The sequence below is a fragment of the Perissodus microlepis genome, chromosome 20, assembly GCF_051167445.1.
Source record: "Perissodus microlepis isolate ML-2025 ecotype Zambia chromosome 20, ASM5116744v1, whole genome shotgun sequence".
NCBI classification, from domain to species: domain Eukaryota; kingdom Metazoa; phylum Chordata; class Actinopteri; order Cichliformes; family Cichlidae; genus Perissodus; species Perissodus microlepis.
Window position 1 is genome coordinate 27,855,288 of NC_140480.1, and position 20,740 is coordinate 27,876,027.

The 20,740-nt window shown below is 37.6% G+C and overlaps 2 protein-coding genes across 5 annotated transcripts in view; one reads left to right on the forward strand and one right to left on the reverse strand.

The window, feature by feature from the left end:
• LOC146364760 (uncharacterized) overlaps positions 1 to 13,760 on the forward strand; it is a 36,073-nt gene extending 22,313 nt beyond the window's left edge. For all 4 annotated transcript variants that reach the window (XM_084917401.1, XM_084917398.1, XM_084917400.1 and 1 more), the window contains 11 exons: positions 3,848 to 3,960; positions 4,085 to 4,303; positions 5,465 to 5,668; positions 5,871 to 5,999; positions 6,093 to 6,271; positions 9,937 to 10,113; positions 10,217 to 11,590; positions 11,686 to 11,727; positions 12,201 to 12,251; positions 12,372 to 12,438; positions 12,690 to 13,760. In XM_084917401.1, coding sequence (XP_084773527.1) covers positions 3,848 to 3,960; positions 4,085 to 4,303; positions 5,465 to 5,668; positions 5,871 to 5,999; positions 6,093 to 6,271; positions 9,937 to 10,113; positions 10,217 to 11,590; positions 11,686 to 11,727; positions 12,201 to 12,251; positions 12,372 to 12,438; positions 12,690 to 12,748 — 2,614 coding nt within the window. In that variant the 3' untranslated portion in view covers positions 12,749 to 13,760. The remainder of the gene's footprint in view (positions 1 to 3,847; positions 3,961 to 4,084; positions 4,304 to 5,464; positions 5,669 to 5,870; positions 6,000 to 6,092; positions 6,272 to 9,936; positions 10,114 to 10,216; positions 11,591 to 11,685; positions 11,728 to 12,200; positions 12,252 to 12,371; positions 12,439 to 12,689) is intronic.
• Positions 13,761 to 16,485: 2,725 nt separating this feature from the next.
• LOC146364761 (PAN2-PAN3 deadenylation complex catalytic subunit PAN2-like) lies at positions 16,486 to 19,196 on the reverse strand (the record flags this gene model as incomplete). Its single annotated transcript, XM_084917729.1, has 10 exons — positions 16,486 to 16,679; positions 17,010 to 17,103; positions 17,210 to 17,389; positions 17,488 to 17,631; positions 17,767 to 18,015; positions 18,106 to 18,165; positions 18,254 to 18,391; positions 18,648 to 18,776; positions 18,882 to 18,980; positions 19,077 to 19,196. Coding segments are annotated over 10 exons (1,407 nt in total), but the record flags the coding sequence as incomplete, so codon positions are not given.
• Between the last annotated feature and the right edge of the window lie 1,544 nt (positions 19,197 to 20,740).

The following is a 20,740-nucleotide window of genomic DNA, read 5'->3' on the forward strand; positions in this document are numbered from 1 at the left end:
CCAACGGATTTACTTTACCAAATTGACCATCCCAGCCTTGCCGTAATGGTCCATTTGATTCACCTTTTATTGTTTATTTTATTTTCACTTGCTGAATACGGGACAGACTTGACTGGGGGAAAGAAGGGGAGAAAGAAAGAGGGAAAGAGAAACAGCTGAGAAGAGGGACAAGGGCAAAAAACAAAAACCAACAGAATGGGCAGAAAAAAAAAATGCATCTATCGATCACCTGGATCACCTGTTGAGAAAGAAAAAAGAAAACAAGCAGAAGAGAACAAGAGTAATAGAATAAACAACATCACAATGATATATGGGAATATGACAGTAAATACTAAATATTAAACATTATTGTGCAGCACATAAGATCGACAGCGCACAGTGTGCTTTGAGGTAGGAGCCAAAAAGGGTGTAGTTTGTGTGTGTGAGCACCCGTGTGTACACCTGTGAGCATGGACGCGCTTGTTTTTTTAAAAGGTTCCTTCATGTAATGATCTGCTAGAGAGTGTGGGGAGCCACTGCCCCGTCCTCCAGGGCATGAAGCAGGTATGGAGGAGATCAAAACTCCAGACATCCAGAGGCCCCCAGAACACAAGAGACCAAGGAAGACCAACAGAGGGGCAGCCGCGCCACTGTCCCAGAAAGAGCTGAGGAGAGTCCCAGATGAGGGCTCACTCAGCAGCCGCGGAGCAGAAGCCAGGGGGGGTTGCAGTGACGCGCCCGTGAGCTCCGCTGGCAGCCAGCTGTGCCTGAGTGACCAAGCCCCAGGCTGAGAGGCCGAGGGCACCCCACCCCCAAAGTGGCCCGAGCGAGCCCCAGGCTCCAGGCCCCGACAAGCAGCCACCAAGGAGTGAGCCAGTGTGTACCTGGACGCCCATCCCCGGACACAAAGAACCACCAATGCACCGATGTCTGAGGGCGTCTGCCACTGGCAGGGGAAGTGGTGGGGGGAGATAGGCCTCCAAACCTTGGAGGGCCTGAGATGTCCCCAGAGAGGTGGCGTCTGATACCCAACCTGACATATAGACACAGACATACAGGCACACACAGATACAAACATCCATTCCCACCCTCATGCTCTCATATGCACTTACTCCACACTCAACCAACGTGGAGACAAACATAAAGAGACGCTGTACACACGATCACACTCCCCAAGCGTACTCTACGAACCGGGTCTAGGTACCCTTGCCCCTGGAGGGGGGAACTGCACCCAGACCCAGGTGGTGTAACCCTTTTCCCTGCGGTGGGGAGAGGCAGACCGCCCCGACTCCGCAGCAGCAGGGAGGCCCCACACTAAAATCCCACATAAAAAATCCCCACTGATTGTTTGCCACTAATAATTGTCTCTAGAATATTCAGTACTAAGAAAGGTTCACAGCTGTACCATCCTAAAATTCACTGAGAATGACCCATTTTTTCACAAATGCTAGAGTTCAAATTCAGATTTTATTTGTCACATACACAGTTCAACATGTAGTGAAATGCTTGTGCCCAAGATTTAGGTGGGGGAGTGGAAACCTTTGACAATATTGTGTATCTAGTGAGCGACAGTTCTCTGTAAAAAATAAATAAATAAATGAATGAATTTAAAAAATGCATTGCTAATATCAAAGCTCAGAGGAAAGTGTCCTAACTGCTTTGAGCAGATAGGAGGGAAACAGCAACTCAAATAACCACTTGTTGCAACTAAGCAGTGCTGGGGAGTAACGGAATACATGTACCAGCGTTACGTATTTGAAATACAGAATATGAGTAACTGTATTCCATTACAGTTACCATTTAAAATGATGATATTCAGAATACAGTTACAAATAAATGAATTACACAGCGGTCTTTTCCTGTTTCATATGTTAGGCAATGCCCTCTCTATTTTTGGTAATTCCACGCCAGTGGAAACCCAAACAAAAAATGCATTAAGAGGATCTAATGCCTGGGTCTCAATCTTGCGGCCCATGTCACCCCTACTTGCGGCCTGCATAATGACATGAAGAAATATTTTTCAAAATTATTATTCAAAAAATTATTTAACCCACTGGGGTCGACGGACGCGCCGGCACGTCAAAATCGCATGACCAATTTAAGATGAAACAGCAACAAGATGCAGCAACCCAGAGTCTCCTTTTCAACCAATACCAATACTTTGTTCAAAAACTTAATGTGTTATTGTATTTCAAATTATAGCTTCATAATGATTACAGGACATCAGACTACTTGTTCTCATTGTTTAGTTATAAGAATAATCACATAGAAATTAAAAAACCTGAAGTTGTGTGTTAATTGACGCTATTTGAACACGTATATCTTTTCATTTTACATGTATATACTTGCCTGGATATTTCAACAAAAACATTCAACATTCACACTTTCACTCATTCACAGAAGTGCTCTGCCACACTACAAAGGCAATCAGGCAGCTAACTGGGGAAAGGGTAGTGTGCCGTGACTTATGAGATGAAATCTCTGAACACATTTTAATCACCACTATATCACTGTGATTGTGATCACTGTGATCTACATGTGTTTTAAAACTGGGTTTTTGGCGACCTGGTATGTCAATGTTTCTGTCTGTAGAGCACACAAAAAGGTTCAGACATTTTTCATTGTGCATGGTTGAGGTTTATTTTTTCCAAAGGAAAAAAGGTCTACATATTCAACTTGAATGATAAAAGCAAAGTATCGATCCAATTTCCTTTCCTTCCTTAAACAGCTCCATTTCCTTCCAATTCACCTCTGTGTCAATTTCAAGATCCTGCTTCTTACTTTCAAAGAGCTTCATAACCTCGCTCCTCCATATTTATCTGATCTTCTCCATATGTATGCCTGACTACAATGGGACCTGTTGGGTCTAACACTTAAACGCCGCTGGCTCAGAGACCAATCATTTGTGTACGACCACAGTGCTTTTTGTCTTTTACTTGCTGCAAGGGGAGCCTGAGCTCTTTATCTGATCTCAGCCAACTCCAAACTCTGGGACCCCTCTCACAGTCCTTTTATTAACATCAGTATTTACACAAACATCTCATTAATCATGCGACAGATAAGACACCCACCTGTTAACATGTGACGTGTGTGTCTGCGATGTGTGAGCATGTGATGTCACCAATATCCTCAGTCACCCCACATATGGCGTAACATTTTAACGAACCAGTGTTTAGAAAACAGAGCTGAGCATTCTTGCTAAAGATCTAATCACCTTGCTAAAGATCTAATCACCTTGCACAATGGCAACCATATTGATGCACAATTCTCTAACAGGACTTTTAGTTGTTCTGCCCCAAGACTTTAGATGCACTTCCACCAGCTCTTCAAACTACAAACTCTCTCTGTACTTTTAAAACACGTCTCAAAACCCATCTATTCAGAACTCCATACCCTTTTATACTTGTTTATATACTTTCATGCTTGTTTTTTTTACCTTATGTTTACATTTTGTTTTGCTATACTTTATTATATTGTATTATTGTACTATTGTAAGGTGACCTTGGGGGTCTTAAAGGCACCTATAAATAAAATTTATTATTATTATTATTATTATTATTATTATTATTATTATTATTATTATTATTAATAATAATAATAATAATAATAATAATAATAATAATAACTTGATTTTACCAAATGGTAAACTACTAACTTGTAAATTGAAGAAAAATGTGAGGTTTTTGGAGAATTCTTTTTTAAGTTAAGTATAGTGCAAAGCTATTTAGGGGATTGGATTCCAAGTGCTAGTAGACTGAAAATATAAAACTGTGACTCAACTATCATTGACTTATCTGTAGGTGTGAGAGTGAAAATGTACATTACATGCCAGAAATGTTAGCGTTTCCAATCCTTTTCCATATTATAGGAGTGGAAGCACCATCGCTGAATATAATGTCACTGCTGCTACTACAGTCATCCAAACACTAAACAATGGAATTTTTGACCAGCTAGCAAAAATCTACTCTATGATATCAGATGGTAAGCACTTGTCTACATTTGTGATTTTATTCAATTTTACATATATGTTTAATGTCATATCAAAAAACACATGAGATCAGATGATTGTTTAATCATTTTTTTATATTTATGTTCATTTTTAAAGAGCCAAGTTTTCTGGATTTTAAAATTGAAGGTAGTGGATTTTGGGAGGATAAAGTCATTGTAACATGTGGCCATCCACCATTGGATCTCTTTGGTACTGACTGGAGACCAGAGTGGAGACGTGATGGCAATGTCATAGTTGCAGATGGAGTACACACCATTTCAAAAAACAACAGTCACTCAGTCTTATCTGTGTCACAGTTCATTCGTGCTGACAGTGGTAAGAAGCAAACAACTGCATTCCATGGGGAAATTAACAAATCATATACATTTAAAATGCGAGTGCAGTCTCAGCATTTTTTAGTGATTCAGCAAGTGCAATTACAACATTCTGATTGGCTTAAGGGTAAAACTTGTTTGGTTCAGAAAAAAACATCACATGTATCTTTTATCATAACTCTTTTACGTGGCCTATCAACACAATTTAAAATCTGGTATATAGTTTGAAGTCCGCACTTCTGACCCAAGTTGAAATGGAGTCGCTGGGTCGCTGCAACCCCAGAGGGTTAAGGAAAACGTTATTACTGCAATGGAGCAATCAATATTATCGCAGAAGGACTGAAATCATTTGATTTAAATAGTTAAACCATTGCTGTTGCACAAGCCTTTCTCAAGAGAAAGAAATACCAAATTACAAGTTCCAGTGTAAATGTGTATGTAGTGGCGGCACTCCGTCTCTATTTCACTCTTCTGTACCACCTTTAGGAGTCAGTCCGGCAACATGCATTTGAAACGCGAGCAAGTCCAGGTACTTTTCTTGCAAAAAAGATGTTTATTGAAACTTTTAATTTACATGGCAAGACTCTGTCAAAAAACTGTGTTGCTTCCAGCTTATCCGACTCCCCAACTACGTAATTACAGTGTGCCGGAAGCCCAAAATACTAAAAAGCGCATTAGAATGTCGCACTTCTATATTCTATACCTTTAACAAAACAGTATTTTGAAATCAACTAGAAATTATATTCTTAACATCAAACATGTATATTTCTCCTCTAATTATTTTACCAGTACCAATAAAATAAACCTTTAATTGGCTCTTACAGTGTACTTGTGTGAACACAGATGTCAACGAATTCGTATTGGAAATCCTATTTAAATTTGGAAATAAGTGGTTGCTGAGCTCTTAATAATATAACAGTAAAATAAAATGTTGCTAGACAGAGAATGGTATTCTTGAAACAAAATGGAGCAAAAACTCATTATCAGCTACATTACTGCTTTTTTTGTAGGATGTAAAATGAAACACTGAATCTGCATAGGAGAACCAGCCATATTACAACTGTATAATACAGAAATAAGTGACACTGTCATCCCATATATTATTATTTTTGTTTGGCAACACTATTTCATTTATGTATATAATAATTTACTTTCATTCCAGGAAATTATGAATGCAGGCTCATACGGAAAAAGGATGATTCATTTTATCGACAACGATCCAATGGAGCCTTCACACTCAAAGAGAAACCCTTGATCAGAGTGGACCCAATTCAAAAATTTTTGAATTGTAGTGGTCAAAATGTGCCACTAAGTTGCACTGTCAACAATGACTACAATATTAATTTCACAAACGCGAATATTAGCGGTAAATCTGAAACAAAGAATCAACAAAATGCAAATCAGCTATTGGGAAATAATTTCTCTGCTCATCTTGCAATACTTACGTTATTTACTAATATGAGACAAAACTTTTTAAAAACTAGTCTGATTAATATTACATCAGATCTGAATGTTTAGGTTGTATTGCTATTCATATTGACTTTGTTGTTTCTGTGGTTTATCCAAAGGTAAAAAAAGCATTTCCTATCAATATAAAACTGATAGCTGTGAAGACAAAGAGCAGGATACAATTACCTGTCAATCAACTACCTATCCTGAATTCAAAGAAACAATAACACTCAGATTTTACAAAGGAGGTGAGTATTAACACATTACAAAGCAATTTATTAAATTCAGGTTAAAAATTATCTACATTTAATAAGGTCTTTTTTTTGTTTTTGTTTTATTAGATCCTCAAATGTGTGATGATAAAAAATTTGGAAAGGCAGTTAGTGGTTCCAGAGCCAGAATACCCTGTGCAAACAATGAGGAAGGAGAAAAGAGTGCATTGTGCAACATCAAAACATATACTGAAATACGAGACACCTGCATACTGCAACCCATTAAGGAGCTGCTTGACCAGTCTGAGGTGACTTATATAAACTGCCATGTTCTTTTTAGTTCTTTGTATTGTGGAAAATGTACCTTAGAGATAAATCACAATATTACATATTTTAAAGAGTTTAGAAAGTTCACCTAAGTGAAGCCACAAAAATATTACACAAACCTCTCTTTAAGTTACTCTTTTAATTAAAGTTAATTTGCTATGTGTTTTACTTGACAACTGTGACTATAAATTTCAAAACTAGATTATATCAAATGGTAAGATAGGCTCTTAAATGACTAGTTTTTTCTACTCTACATTTCAATTTTGCTGATGATGGAAATGACCATGTAATGTAATGTAAAATATAAATGGTTCTCAACACAATCCTGTTGATTCTATTCTGGGCTATAATGGAAGATGAATCCACCTCTCAAATTATTACAGCTCCTTCAACCAGTTTCCAAATGGATGGTATCCTGTTAGACAGCAAAACGATCATGGTCTTAGGATTAAGTGGTGTTTTTATTTCTTGGTGAACATACTTGAGTTTTAGTTGACTTTAGTTTTCTAGTGTTAGTTTCAAGTTCCAGGGCTCTATGTACTACAAAGTAAGTTAAATATATACAGGGAGTGCAGAATTATTAGGCAAGTTGTATTTTTGAGGAATAATTTTATTATTGAACAACAACCATGTTCTCAATGAACCCAAAAAACTCATTAATATCAAAGCTGAATGTTTTTGGAAGTAGTTTTTAGTTTGTTTTTAGTTTTAGCTATTTTAGGGGGATATCTGTGTGTGCAGGTGACTATTACTGTGCATAATTATTAGGCAACTTAACAAAAAACAAATATATACCCATTCCAATTATTTATTTTTACCAGTGAAACCAATATAACATCTCCACATTCACAAATATACATTTCTGACATTCAAAAACAAAACAAAAACAAATCAGCGACCAATATAGCCACCTTTCTTTGCAAGGACACTCAAAAGCCTGCCATCCATGGATTCTGTCAGTGTTTTGATCTGTTCACCATCAACATTGCGTGCAGCAGCAACCACAGCCTCCCAGACACTGTTCAGAGAGGTGTACTGTTTTCCCTCCTTGTAAATCTCACATTTGATGATGGACCACAGGTTCTCAATGGGGTTCAGATCAGGTGAACAAGGAGGCCATGTCATTAGTTTTTCTTCTTTTATACCCTTTCTTGCCAGCCACGCTGTGGAGTACTTGGACGCGTGTGATGGAGCATTGTCCTGCATGAAAATCATGTTTTTCTTGAAGGATGCAGACTTCTTCCTGTACCACTGCTTGAAGAAGTTGTCTTCCAGAAACTGGCAGTAGGACTGGGAGTTGAGCTTGACTCCATCCTCAACCCGAAAAGGCCCCACAAGCTCATCTTTGATGATACCAGCCCAAACCAGTACTCCACCTCCACCTTGCTGGCGTCTGAGTCGGACTGGAGCTCTCTGCCCTTTACCAATCCAGCCACGGGCCCATCCATCTGGCCCATCAAGACTCACTCTCATTTCATCAGTCCATAAAACCTTAGAAAAATCAGTCTTGAGATATTTCTTGGCCCAGTTTTGACCTTTCAGCTTGTGTGTCTTGTTCAGTGGTGGTCGTCTTTCAGCCTTTCTTACCTTGGCCGTGTCTCTGAGTATTGCACACCTTGTGCTTTTGGGCACTCCAGTGATGTTGCAGCTCTGAAATATGGCCAAACTGGTGGCAAGTGGCATCTTGGCAGCTGCACGCTTGACTTTTCTCAGTTCATGGGCAGTTATTTTGCACCTTGGTTTTTCCACACGCTTCTTGCGACCCTGTTGACTATTTTGAATGAAACGCTTGATTGTTCGATGATCACGCTTCAGAAGCTTTGCAATTTTGAGACTGCTGCATCCCTCTGCAAGATATCTCACTATTTTTGACTTTTCTGAGCCTGTCAAGTCCTTCTTTTGACCCATTTTGCCAAACGAAAGGACGTTGCCTAATAATTATGCACACCTGATATAGGGTGTTGATGTCATTAGACCACACCCCTTCTCATTACAGAGATGCACATCATCTAATATGCTTAATTGGTAGTAGGCTTTCGAGCCTATACAGCTTGGAGTAGGACAACATGCATGAAGAGGATGATGTGGACAAAATACTCATTTGCCTAATAATTCTGCACTCCCTGTACAGGGATTCTTTCCATTATTTGGATTCAATTGCCCTAACATCAAACATCACAACTACTAAGTTAACTAAGTTTCAGCTGTAAAATTAGAGATATAATTCTCCTCTTTCAAGGAACATTTGAATTCTCTCTCTAGCCCAAAATGGTTAAAGCATTACAGTGATGTGAACTGCACATGTTAACTAGTATCTAGTAGAAGCTGATTTTTCTGTCTGTGTTCAGACAACAGTACCTTCTGAATGCGCTGTGCTAACATGATACTTAAAATATCACCATAAAGCTTGTCTTCTCTTCCTTCCGAAAGCATCAGAGCTGGGGCATATGCTGTGCCAATGGTGAAAAAAAGAGTTAAATAAATGTTTAAATTTGCATAACGCAGTTTTAGTTATTATTCTTTCAGCTGGAACCTTGATGTTGTTTAATAGTCTGAGAATAAGTAAAATACAAATACAAAATGTAGGAAATGTAATATTCCCTAATTTAAAGTAACCAATTTATATTGTCCACAAGTACAAATAGATGCCCCTAAATTGTACGTGCTTTGGAGTTTGTATGTGCTTTGGAGTTTGTACCTGCTTTCTCCCTAGGTCCCACCGTATATATTTATATATAAACATATATAAATAAAACCACGGTTTTTTTACATTAATAATTCCTTTTGTGCATAATTTTATATTGTTGTTAATAATTAATTAATTAAAGCAACAAAACAACCTGAAGAGCCGGTTGGGAGCCGAAAGAGCCGGTTGGGAGCCGAAAGAGCCGGCTCTTTTTAGTGAGCCAAGCCGAAAGAGCCGGTTCTCTAAAAAGAGCCCGAAATCCCATCACTACAGAAAACCCTCGTTCACCCCAAAGTTACCCGGATAAGACAAAGTTCTGCTTCATAGTACAAACCTCAGAAAGTTTAAAAAAAAAAAAAAAAAAAAGATAAAAAAGGATAACTACTGCACCAAAAAACCCCACACAATAGAAATTAAAGTAAGCTGCAATGAGTCAATGATTATCAAGCCCTTTAACTTTGTGCAATACAAGTTTTACAGTTTTATACCATTTGTGATGACAGACAAACTGTTAATACAATTTGTGATGACAGACAAACTGTTATTACAAAAATAAACTTGTCACCCATTTAATAAAAATAAAACTTGTCAAATAAATAACCACAAAGTAAGCAGGTAGTTTAAGTTTATAAAGTATGCACAAAAAAACACTTTTTCAATAAATAACCACAAAGTAAGTAAGTAGTGTTTCTTTGTTTTGCCACTACAGCACTATTTACAATTTGTGATCAGAAGACATGGAAAGCACAAATGAAACACGGTATTCACTGTTCGGTTTATAACTGCAGGCAGATTAAGGTTAAAACACTGTAGTAAACGTAAGCCGGATTCTGTGAGGATTTCTACAAACAAAAACCTTTGAGATAGGAATTAGTAAATAGGAAGCCCAAGTTTGTCATTCTAACTTCAACATTGAGTTAAATTGTGAAACTAAATACTTTTTCTCTTCAACTCTTGCAGGTCTTGACTGCCACTACACTGCCAGCATTTTTGCAACAGCTCAGTAATGTTACTAATGAGAATTCTGAGCAAGTGGTTAACTCACCTAAAAATATTGATGCTGTTGTTCAAATCCTCAGAAATGTAGCCAACAGAACAGAATTATTTAATATCTCAATCAATGAAAACTCAATGAAGGTACATGCTCGTTTACTGAAGTTTGAGTATTCTAAATAATACATGCTTTTTTTAAAAATTTTGTATTTGTTTATTCAATCTAATACTTTTTTTTTTACTATAGGATATCCTGATAACTGCAGGTGTTCTCACCACAGATCAGGCAAGGGACTCATGGAACTTTCTGAACAAAAACAATGAAAGTATCTCGTATAACATCTCTAACCCTGACAGTGTTAGTTCATCATTATTGCAGTCTCTTGAAATAATAACAAAACACCTTGCCAGTTTCAATAATTCTGGTATTGACACGCCTTTTATCATCTTGAACAGAACTATATACACAAACCCTATCATTGGTGGTTTTAATTCTTCAGTGGTGATAGAAATACCACAGAATGAGGGTAAAAATAAGTCAATCACAGTGATAACATTTGCCTCGCTGAATAATGTACTCCCTGCAAGAGAAATAGACAATTCATCGATTAAGGTCATCGGTGGCAGGGTTGTACTTGTTCAGTCCAGTGGCCAAATCAATAATATCTCTTTGACATTTGATATTTTAAATGATACACTGAGAGATCCAAAATGTGTCTTCTGGAACTTCAGTCTCCTTAATGATCTCGGAGGATGGGACGATGAGGGCTGTGAAGTGGTAAATACAAATGAAACTGGAACTGTCACCTGCAACTGCAACCACCTGACCTCATTCTCTATCCTGATGTCACCAAACAGTCCAATTAGCCTAATTTTGGACTATATAACCTACATCGGAGTTGGCATTTCCATAGGTTCCTTGGTCATATGTCTCATCATTGAAGGCCTCATATGGAGAAAAATAAGAACGAATGAAACCTCTTACCTGCGTCATGTTTCCATAGTTAACATTGCTGTGTCCCTCCTGATTGCAGATATTTGGTTTATAATTGGAGCAGCCATTTCAGATGCAAATCATAAAAACCACTCAGCATGCACTGCAACTACCTTTTTTATCCATTTGTTCTACCTAGCTCTGTTCTTCTGGATGTTTGCCTCAGCTCTGTTGCTGCTCTACCGTACAACTAATGTCTTTGGTGGGGGTTTGTCTAAAGCATCTATGCTGGCCATTGGATTTTCTCTAGGCTACGGAGCTCCTCTAATCATAGCAACAGTAACTATAGCTGCAACTGCACCTGACGACAAATATATCAGAGAAAATGTAATCTGCTGGCTCAACTGGGATGAGTCCAAAGCTCTACTGGCGTTTGTGATTCCTGCACTTTCAATAGTGCTGATAAATCTCATTATCCTGGTTGTGGTTTTGTACAAAATTATAAGGAGAAGGGTTGGAACAACTGCTGCACAAGCAGGTGAAAGGAGCGTTTTACTGGTTATTGTCAAGAGCTTGGCTGTGCTTACACCATTTTTTGGAATAACTTGGGGTTTGGGAGCTGGACTTCTGGTGGATCCAAGAGACATAGGAATCAATATTGCATTCGCACTCTTCAATTCGCTACAGGTACAAATAAACTTTTTACCTTTTTATACCATAATAGCAGAATCTTTAATCACTGAATCCTTGATAATGGACATTACTCTGTCTTTTAAAAAAAGGGCTTCTTTATTTTGGTGTTTGGAACACTGCTGGATGGTAAGGTATGTACAGCTCAATTTTAAGTCAAGTTAATGAATAAGTGCTTATTGTTGAATTACTTTAAATTAATGTTAAATGATATAATTTGGTTTAACCAACAAAGTGCTTAATGTCTACAAACCTTTACTGACAAAGGAATATGAATTGTAATAATACTACACTAAAATCCTCTTGTCAAGTCAAACTTCTGCCTTTTAGTGCCATTTCATGGTTTCTCTGTAAATCCATATAAATGACTAATTCAGACTTGATGGTGAAAGTAGGAAACAGCAGGTGGGCCCACACTTCAATAAATAACAGTTATATGTATGTGTTCATATCCCACACAAGCACACAAAAAAGCAAGATAAACATCACCATAGACTTACAAAGAGATTCCTTTTAGTGTTTGGCTGGGCATCATGAATTAATTTAATTTTACAGCTAACTTGTGCAACTTCCATTGTAGTGTAACACTTGAGATTTCACTTATCAGGTGCGGTCAGCAATATCATCATATGCACGACCGTCCAGAAGTGGGACAGGGGTAAGAACAGTTTTCGTGTTCCTTTTTTCTTTCCTTATTTTTGGATCTCAGCCAACTTGTTTTTTGTTTTGTTTTGTTTTTTCAAATATTGCATGATTTGTTTTTTGTATTGTTTTTTAGAGCACAAGTGCTGGAAACTCATCGTCAAGTGGACTTCGATTTTTAAGGAACTGGAGACGTGGTAGAGGTAAATAACAATTAAAAAATTACCATAAAGATGCAGGAAAAGCTGTGTGTTGTTAGGTGTGCTTGTACCTTAATCAGGCAGTCCAACACAGAAAACAATTGGATGGGTTGCACATTAACACAAATTAATTTTTTAAATTTTATTTATTCATATAATTATTTTACTTCTTACTTCAACATCCTGTTGTAGTACTGTGTCTACTGTGTATTATTTTTTGCCACAGATTAACTATACTGCTCTGTTTTTTTTAGATGGCTACAACATGACATCCAGTGCATCCAGTGATTTACATTCAGCTAGCAACACATAATGAATGCAGAAATCTGTGGTTATTCAGGTAACCAACAAGAAGTCAGGCTTTTCTTTGTTCCTTTTTTCCATAGTATCAGTGAGTTAATCTGTTATGTTTTTATTAATAGCTTATATAATATTTAATCCCAGAAGAATTTGGCTTGGTTTTTAAGGAAAACAAATAAAGAAAAATATGTGTGATCACCAAAATATTTTTGAATGGCATAATAAATTTTGGAATTGTAATCAAACTTTAAAAGAAATTATGTCATCTTTGTCATCTTTGATTTTTGATTTGCATGCATGATTATCAACACAGCACACAGCATAGATTTGTAGTTATACTAATAGATTTTTATCAATCTATAGATGTTTTTAAAGAAAAGAGTTGAGTGTTCTTATATTCTAAAGAGTGAGTAGATTTGATGTCTGATGTAAACATAAGTAAAGCATTGTACTCACAATATACACAGAAATACAAACTACCTTTGTTTAAAAAAAAGTTTTTGTGTTGGGGACATCTACTGTCTCAAAATCTTGCCGTTTCATTGTGTGTCAGTATGTATCATGGCACACAGTCCCACAAAGATCCTCATGAAAACTATTAATTGAGCTGTAACAATTTCATTCATTTGTAATTCAATAATTTCTGGTAATTTTTTATTTTGTGCATTTTGTGAAGTAGCCGTGTGTTGTAAAGATGAAACAGATGTCAGGGAACTGTTGCACATTAGGTAGATCTTAATGCTGAAATTTCTCATACTCATGTTAATTTTACCCATATTTTTTTTTCTTTGCAGAGCAGATAACTGTTATTCTAATTAGCACCTTCATAATCTTTACTGGCTACTCAAAGATTAACTAAGTATGCTTTCTGTGCGCCTTTTGTGCATTTAATGTGGTATGTTTTTGGATAGCTTTGACATGCCTTAATTTTGATCCTGATTAATAATGTATACAACTAGCTTTCTATTACTTTCTATTACTAATTATGTCCTGAATTTGTTAAACTTTTATTCAGAATTTGGTGATTAAAATCTTTTAAAAATACCAATCTTGTGTCAAACTCCAGCTTCACACACTCTGTTAAACTGGCAGATTTGTTTGAAGTATCCTAAAATCCAAATTCCTAAAACAAACAAATAAATAAATAAATAAAATAAAATAATAAAAACCTGAATTGGAATGACACACAGACGAAATTCCTAATAGTGGTGTGCGGATCGATATTGAAATATCGATTCTTCCGATACCAGTAATTTATGTTCTAGAATCGATTCTCATATTAAAATATCGATATTTTAGTACTTTGGGGTAAATTTGTAGTGTTTCATTAACAGGAACAGTGGAAATAAACTATATCATTCGGATCGTCTAAATTGGAAGGAACTACTTCCTCTTACGCCTTAGTCATATGTGAAATACGGCTGGATAAATGTGTCGCAGCCCCTGGCGTGCGCACTCACAGCAATGGCTGAGCGTAAACGGAGTCATGTGTGGATGTATTTTACCTCCACAAACAGCTAAGACGCGGTTTGCGATACATGTGGCAAGACAGTGGGGTGTTGTGGCAGCACCACTAACCTCGTCAAACACCTGAGAGTAAATCATATCATAGAATATGATGAGCTTATGTTGAGGCGAACTGAAGAGGAGTAGAGGGACAGACTCAAGCGCAGACCACAAACTCCTTTCGAACAAGAGTGAATTTATTTACAGTGATCTGCCACAGTGCAATATATATACAAAGGTGTTTGGGGGAAAGGGCCAGGGTTCCAGGGTCCAGGAGTGAAAGGGGCCGGAGTCCAGGGGAGGGGGTTTCCACACACAAACAGCTCCTCTTTTCTCCACCACTCTTCTTGCTCAGTCACAGTTGCACAGGGAACCGATCTGCGATGCGTTTGTTGTTCTCTTTTGTGCGTAGTAGGGCCGCTTGAGTGGCCCGCCAAACTCGACAACACCTGTGTAAATTCATTTCTTTTGAATTAATCCCTTCTTCTGAAATATAAGAACCTCTCCTGGTTTAAATGGTACTTTGGATTTCCTTACTTTCTGTTCCGCTCCCAACCCCAAATAGATGCTGACAAGCTGACACAGTAACATGGAAGAGGGAAAGAAGTTGGAAGGAAAAAAAAATAAACCTAATGCCTAACAATGAAAAATGTAAAATAAGATCAATAATAATAATAATAATAATAATAATAATAACGGTAAAAGATGAAGCAACAAGTTTTTAGTTTCTTGTTTATTCCAAATGATCATCCAGATGTCTGTGACATGTGATGACAAACACCATAATGTTTGTCATCACATGCTTAAACTCATCATATATTTTTGCATATGCTGAACAGGCAGTCAGACATGCTGTAACTGTGGGGTAGAAAACTGCATGAACACCGTATGGCAGGGGTCTCAAACTCCAGTCCTCGAGGGCCGCTGTCCTGCAACTTTTCCATGTGTCCCTGTTGCAACACACCTAGTAGGTCATTAGCAAGACTATAGAACTTGACTGCATGCTGAGTTGGCAATTCAGCCATTTGACTCATCTTACAGCAGCTCATGAGTGAATGAACATGGTGCAATAAAAGTATTTTTAGAAGTATATGTTTCCAAATACATGCATTTATTTGCTCGATGTTACAATATTTCTGAGAGCTCGTTTTTAAGCCTCCCAGTTATCAGTATTGTGATCACACTATTGCTTTAACATTATTAAGACTACACAACACATTCATCCCTGACCTCCTCATATCCAGCTGAACAGGATTACTATACTCTGTGTAGATTTACACATTCTTTCATGGAACATTGAAATAACTGTGTTGTGTACATTTTTAACATATCTCCTGGATCATTACTAACTGTATGTTTAGTTTTACTTGTAGAGTTGTTGGTAAGACCAGACAAGGAGCTCAAACAATTTTATTTTATGGTTCCCAAAACAAAACAAGCTGAAAAACAATGAAAATAATGTCAAAAACTTTAAAAACAACTGTGTGGAAACGGTAAGAGTGTGCAGATCATCCAGCAGAGGGCACCATTATATCAAAAAATCGTTCAAATGTGACTTAAAGCTTTATTAAATGAAGCACGTCTATTAAAGTATAGTTACTACTTTTCAAAGGTGGTGGCTGTAAATGCTGCACTTGAAGCACAGTCCTTACCAGTTAGGGCTTTTTAAAGATGTCGAGGTGAAATATTGAGGACATTTTTTTCAAACATGTTAAATGTGTCATTTATAGAAGAGAAATAACAGCTTTTGAAAAATTGAACGTGGATCTGAATTCTGAGAAAGCTGCAAAAAGTTAGCTGGAAAATGAACAGTGCAACAGATTTCACAGAAGCTGGCGGAAAAAACAAACTAAATTCATTGTGGTTGGATTCTGTTTTAATCAAGATTTTCATGGATTCATGCACATTCTCCACTTCCTGGTATCAAACAACAAACATTTTACAGTGCTCAGGATGACTTCATTTACATGCAACAATTTTGACTTTTTCCTTTTTTAAAAACAAAAACAAAATGCTTCAAATTCATATTTTGAATGATCACTTTCCCCCCTGTAAACCTCTCTGATATAAAAAGCTTACATTTAGATATGATAAAAATAACTGAGTCACTGACTCAAAGCAAATAACTATAAAATATGATACAAAATAAGCAGCCCGAGCATCTTCAGGTCATGGTGTTGCTCACAGTCCCATCACAGAGGGAAGCGCAGCAGCACCTGTGGAAGGAGAGTGCTTTCAGTCCACTCAGACGGACCATCCTGCATCCGAATCCGGGACTTTCCAGTTCAGCTGGAAGCCTTTGTCGTAGACTTCGTAGAGCACCTTCGTCACGTAATGATTCCCTCCTTCCTGATACAGCTCCAGGTACTTCCTGTAAAGCTTCAGGGCCGTGCATGAGTCCTCCGTGCTGTCGTGGGTTTCTCCCTGGATGTTGAGGCCTGTGGACATGAAAAAAAGGTCAGGAATGATTCAAATGAAAGTGTTCAGCTTCAGATTACAGTGTGGATATGAGGAATTAACACGTACGCTTTAGTGCATGAACTCAAAAAAGCCTCTAAATACTTTGTTGTTCAGATTTAATTCCAAGATGGGTTTGATGACAACTAAAACATCATGAACTATACTGACTTCGGTAACATGAGCGGATTATCCAGTTTACATATTTGGATCCTAATCCCTCTCACAGTAATAATGTGATTTAATTCGATTACAGACTCATATTTGGATTATTTGGATTTGATTTTGTTTTTTTGTTTCTACTAACTTACCAAGAAAATACCAAGCAAGGAATTTCAGAGAAATCATCCTCTTGTAGGGCAATCGGAAGAGGTGGACGGTGTCGATAACTTGATCTTTGGGAACCTTAAGAAAAAAAATAAAAAACATTAAAATCAAAGCACATCTATAAAAAACACATCTCTAAACTACATGAACTAATTTGAAATTTAAAACTGATGAAATAACGTACCACTAAATTAATGACACGAAAGTCATTCTGCAGGCCGTGGCCGACGAAGCGAACTCCTGCATCGATGAGGAAGCGTAGCTTCAGGTAGGTCGACTTCAGCGTGGTCACGTGCTTAGATGATACTGTGGCATCCAGGTCTCCAGGTTCGATTCCAGAGTATTTTGTCAAATAGTCGACCACCTGGAAGAACAAATTGACAAGTTAGCGGGTGGATCCTTGAAACATTATATATTCATTCTTTTAGGTCATCGTGGTCTTTTCTCTCTGCAGCTTCTCACCTGCTCCTGAGTGGAGATGTAGTCATCGATAAAGGGGACCCCCTCGTTGGGCCCCTGACCCCTCACACAGGTGATCCTGGCCACAGACATCTGACTGGGCATGATGGTCGATTTGGTGCCGCCGCTATGCAGCACTGCTTCCTCCTGCAAACGCACATATTCAGGGCTCAATTTTGTTTTAAATACTTGAGTCAGATTAGCTGAACTACTGAAAATATGTACTAGGAATATTTAAAATTGTTTTTAATCCTATATTATAATTAATGATGCCAGACTTACCTCACTGAGCTTTACAAACTCAGCGTCCAGCCCCACCAGGTCACCAGCCTGCGGCATCTCACTGACTGTGAGTGGGATGAAAGTGGCGTCTGTCTTGCTCTGCTTCTCAGTCCGATATAAGTCGGATTTGACTTCAGACTGATTGTGCTGACACTCACTGCGGAGGTCGTATTTGGTGTGGTAGTTTCTCTTGGCGTAACACAGGATGGCTGGCACTTTCCAGCTCACATCAAACTGTGCAGCCTCAGTCTGAAAACAAAAGGAGAAACATTTTTAAATGACTGCACACATTAAGGTTAGCATGAATAAACAAGCAGGAATCTTATCTAGGATCCTTACCTTCTCAATCGGCTCAATGAGGAAGTCATTGAAGAGGTACCACTGCTGGCGAGAGACTCCCTGAAATAATAAAATCATTTTGAATGTTAAAAATTAAACTTTTTGTAGTCAGCAGATGTCAAACTTTTCTTATCTAAGTGTCACTCACCTCTTTTCTTTGATGGTAGGTCTCACCCACTTTGATGTGTGCGACCAGATTACCACCCGTGCCAGCGTCCAGGATGTGCGGCACCGTGACCACTAAGTCATACAGAGAAGCTCCCTCCGCCTGTTCAGCAGCACTTAACTAGTAACAGAAAGTGCAAATAATTGTAAGATAAACTTTTTCATTTCACAAAAGTTGAGAAATTCATGTGTTACAGAAACAAAAACACTAAAACCAACCTATAGTTCAATATCTACAGATTAGTGTAATAATGTTTTAAAAATATTGCTCCTGGAAATATGGTTTTAATTTTGAAGTCAAATTTTAACTTGGTGATGAAAAGTTACTCAATTATTTCTTCAAGTGCAAAGATCAGCTGAAAATCTAAAGTCCTCACCTCCTCGCCCTCAGGCCAGCTGCTGATCTCCAGTCTCTGACTTTTGCTGAGGGACATCTTGAGAGTGGCGGGGATCCACATGTGACGCTGATCCTGATCTGTCTTCTGCATGGATTTGTTGAAGGCGTACTATAAAAACAGAAACATGGGCAATCATGTAAATAATGAACACATAAATCATTAGTTTCTTTGTTTCTTTTAACTGTATTTAAACACGGTGAATCAGTCACTTACCTCGGCCTGAACCTTCCAGAATTCGGCCTCTTTGCTGCTGTTCACCTCACAGTTTATCACCAAAACATCTGGGAGACGTCGAATGTTGCGTGTCTGCACCTACAGTGTAACACAAAGAAATGATTACCCTGCACAAAAGGTAACAATCAACCATAAATGATTTGTCATTATGAGTGAATGAAAGCTGTAACTCACTGTGGGCTGATACTTGTCACAGTTTCCACACCATGTGTGAGATCTCTGCTGCAGGCAGATGCTTTTCTTCAGGATCTCAGCAAAGTCGTGCTCCTTTATTCTTTTTCCTGAAGTGTCAAAGTACAATGAATATCAGTGTACATCAACAATTTTGACTTTTTCCTTTTTTAAAAACAAAAACAAAATGCTTCAAATTCATATTTTGAATGATCACTTTCCCCCCTGTAAACCTCTCTGATATAAAAAGCTTACATTTAGATATGATAAAAACAACTGAGTCACTGTGTTGGGAAGCATTTATGTAACAAAGTGTTTTGCAGGTTGGTGACCATCTTGTTTTCCCAGTAAAGAGGAAGCCTGCCTCAATTGCAGCTCTTTTATAAGCCAGTCTGTATTAAGAAGGCGTGTCTTTAGAGTATTTAAAGGGAGCAGGAAATGGATTGAGTAAAATGAGAAATGCATAAACAATTTGTTTCATTGTGCATATGGATGAAATATAATGTAGATAAATGGGACAAAGGTTGAACTGAATGTTAACATTCATCAGATCACAGCTCAGGTTGTGTCAAACCAGCAAGTAAAAACATTTTTGAGACACTAGAGGATGTTACCCTTCAGAGGTCCTAAATGTACTAAATGTAATTGATAAATATAAGTTATTAGCCAGTAAATGACTTGGCAATGTTCATGTAATACAAATATATGTATTTTATTTTTCCTGGAGGGCAGTCATTTTTAAAAACAAGATGGCAGCTGCAGTGTAAGTCAGACTGTGAAATAAAAGATCAAAGAAGACTTAAACAGTATTTAAATATTCAGGCTTTTTCAACATTTAGACAAATTGTGTTTGAAATTCAAACTAATCTGCTGCACACTTTCTCTAACTCTGCTGCCACAAGGACAGATACAGGAAGTCGCTCAAACCACATGAAACTAATCTTTATAGTATTTGTTTTATTTTACTCCAGGAGCAAAAGATGTTTTCCAAAAATGGGACAAACTGTTGTTTAATTTTATGGTTGGTGTGGTCCTGAGAGTCGTTGAGCTTGTCTTTGTTTTTAGGGTCACAGGTTTCAAGCTGGTAATCAAGGTGTGAATCAGAAGGGTTAAATGAGCCCCGCCTGGTCTCCAACAAGCCTGCCCCATAAAGGACTTTTTCTTTTGTTTCGGCCCAATTCATGTCTGTGGATCTTTTCTTTGTTAGTAACACTAAACATGTTAAAAGCTGAATTAAGGCTACACAGGGTTTATTTTCCTGAGTTAAATTCTTCGCTAAAAAAGTTAAAAAGCTTAAATTTTCATGTTCTATTGCTGTGACACGGGTGAGTGGGTCAAACATGAAACAGGAAGTTGACCCAGAAAAGCACAGGCTGAGGAAAATGACTTAAGTGTCTTTATTGTAAGATCATAAACTTGTTATAGCTAGTTTGTTGAATAAACCACTGATGGAAACAGGAACATGATGAAATCAATAAAAGTGCTCATTTTTGTGTTTTTGAATGTTGGTTGTCATTTATTTTATTCACACAAATGCAGTTTGGACAAGTGCTGATGGTCCTTTGTTAATTAAAACCAAACAATCACCATTCCAAGGTTAATCAATACCACTGAAACAGATAACAGACAATAGCTGAAAATATCTTTAATCAACAGTCAACTATCAG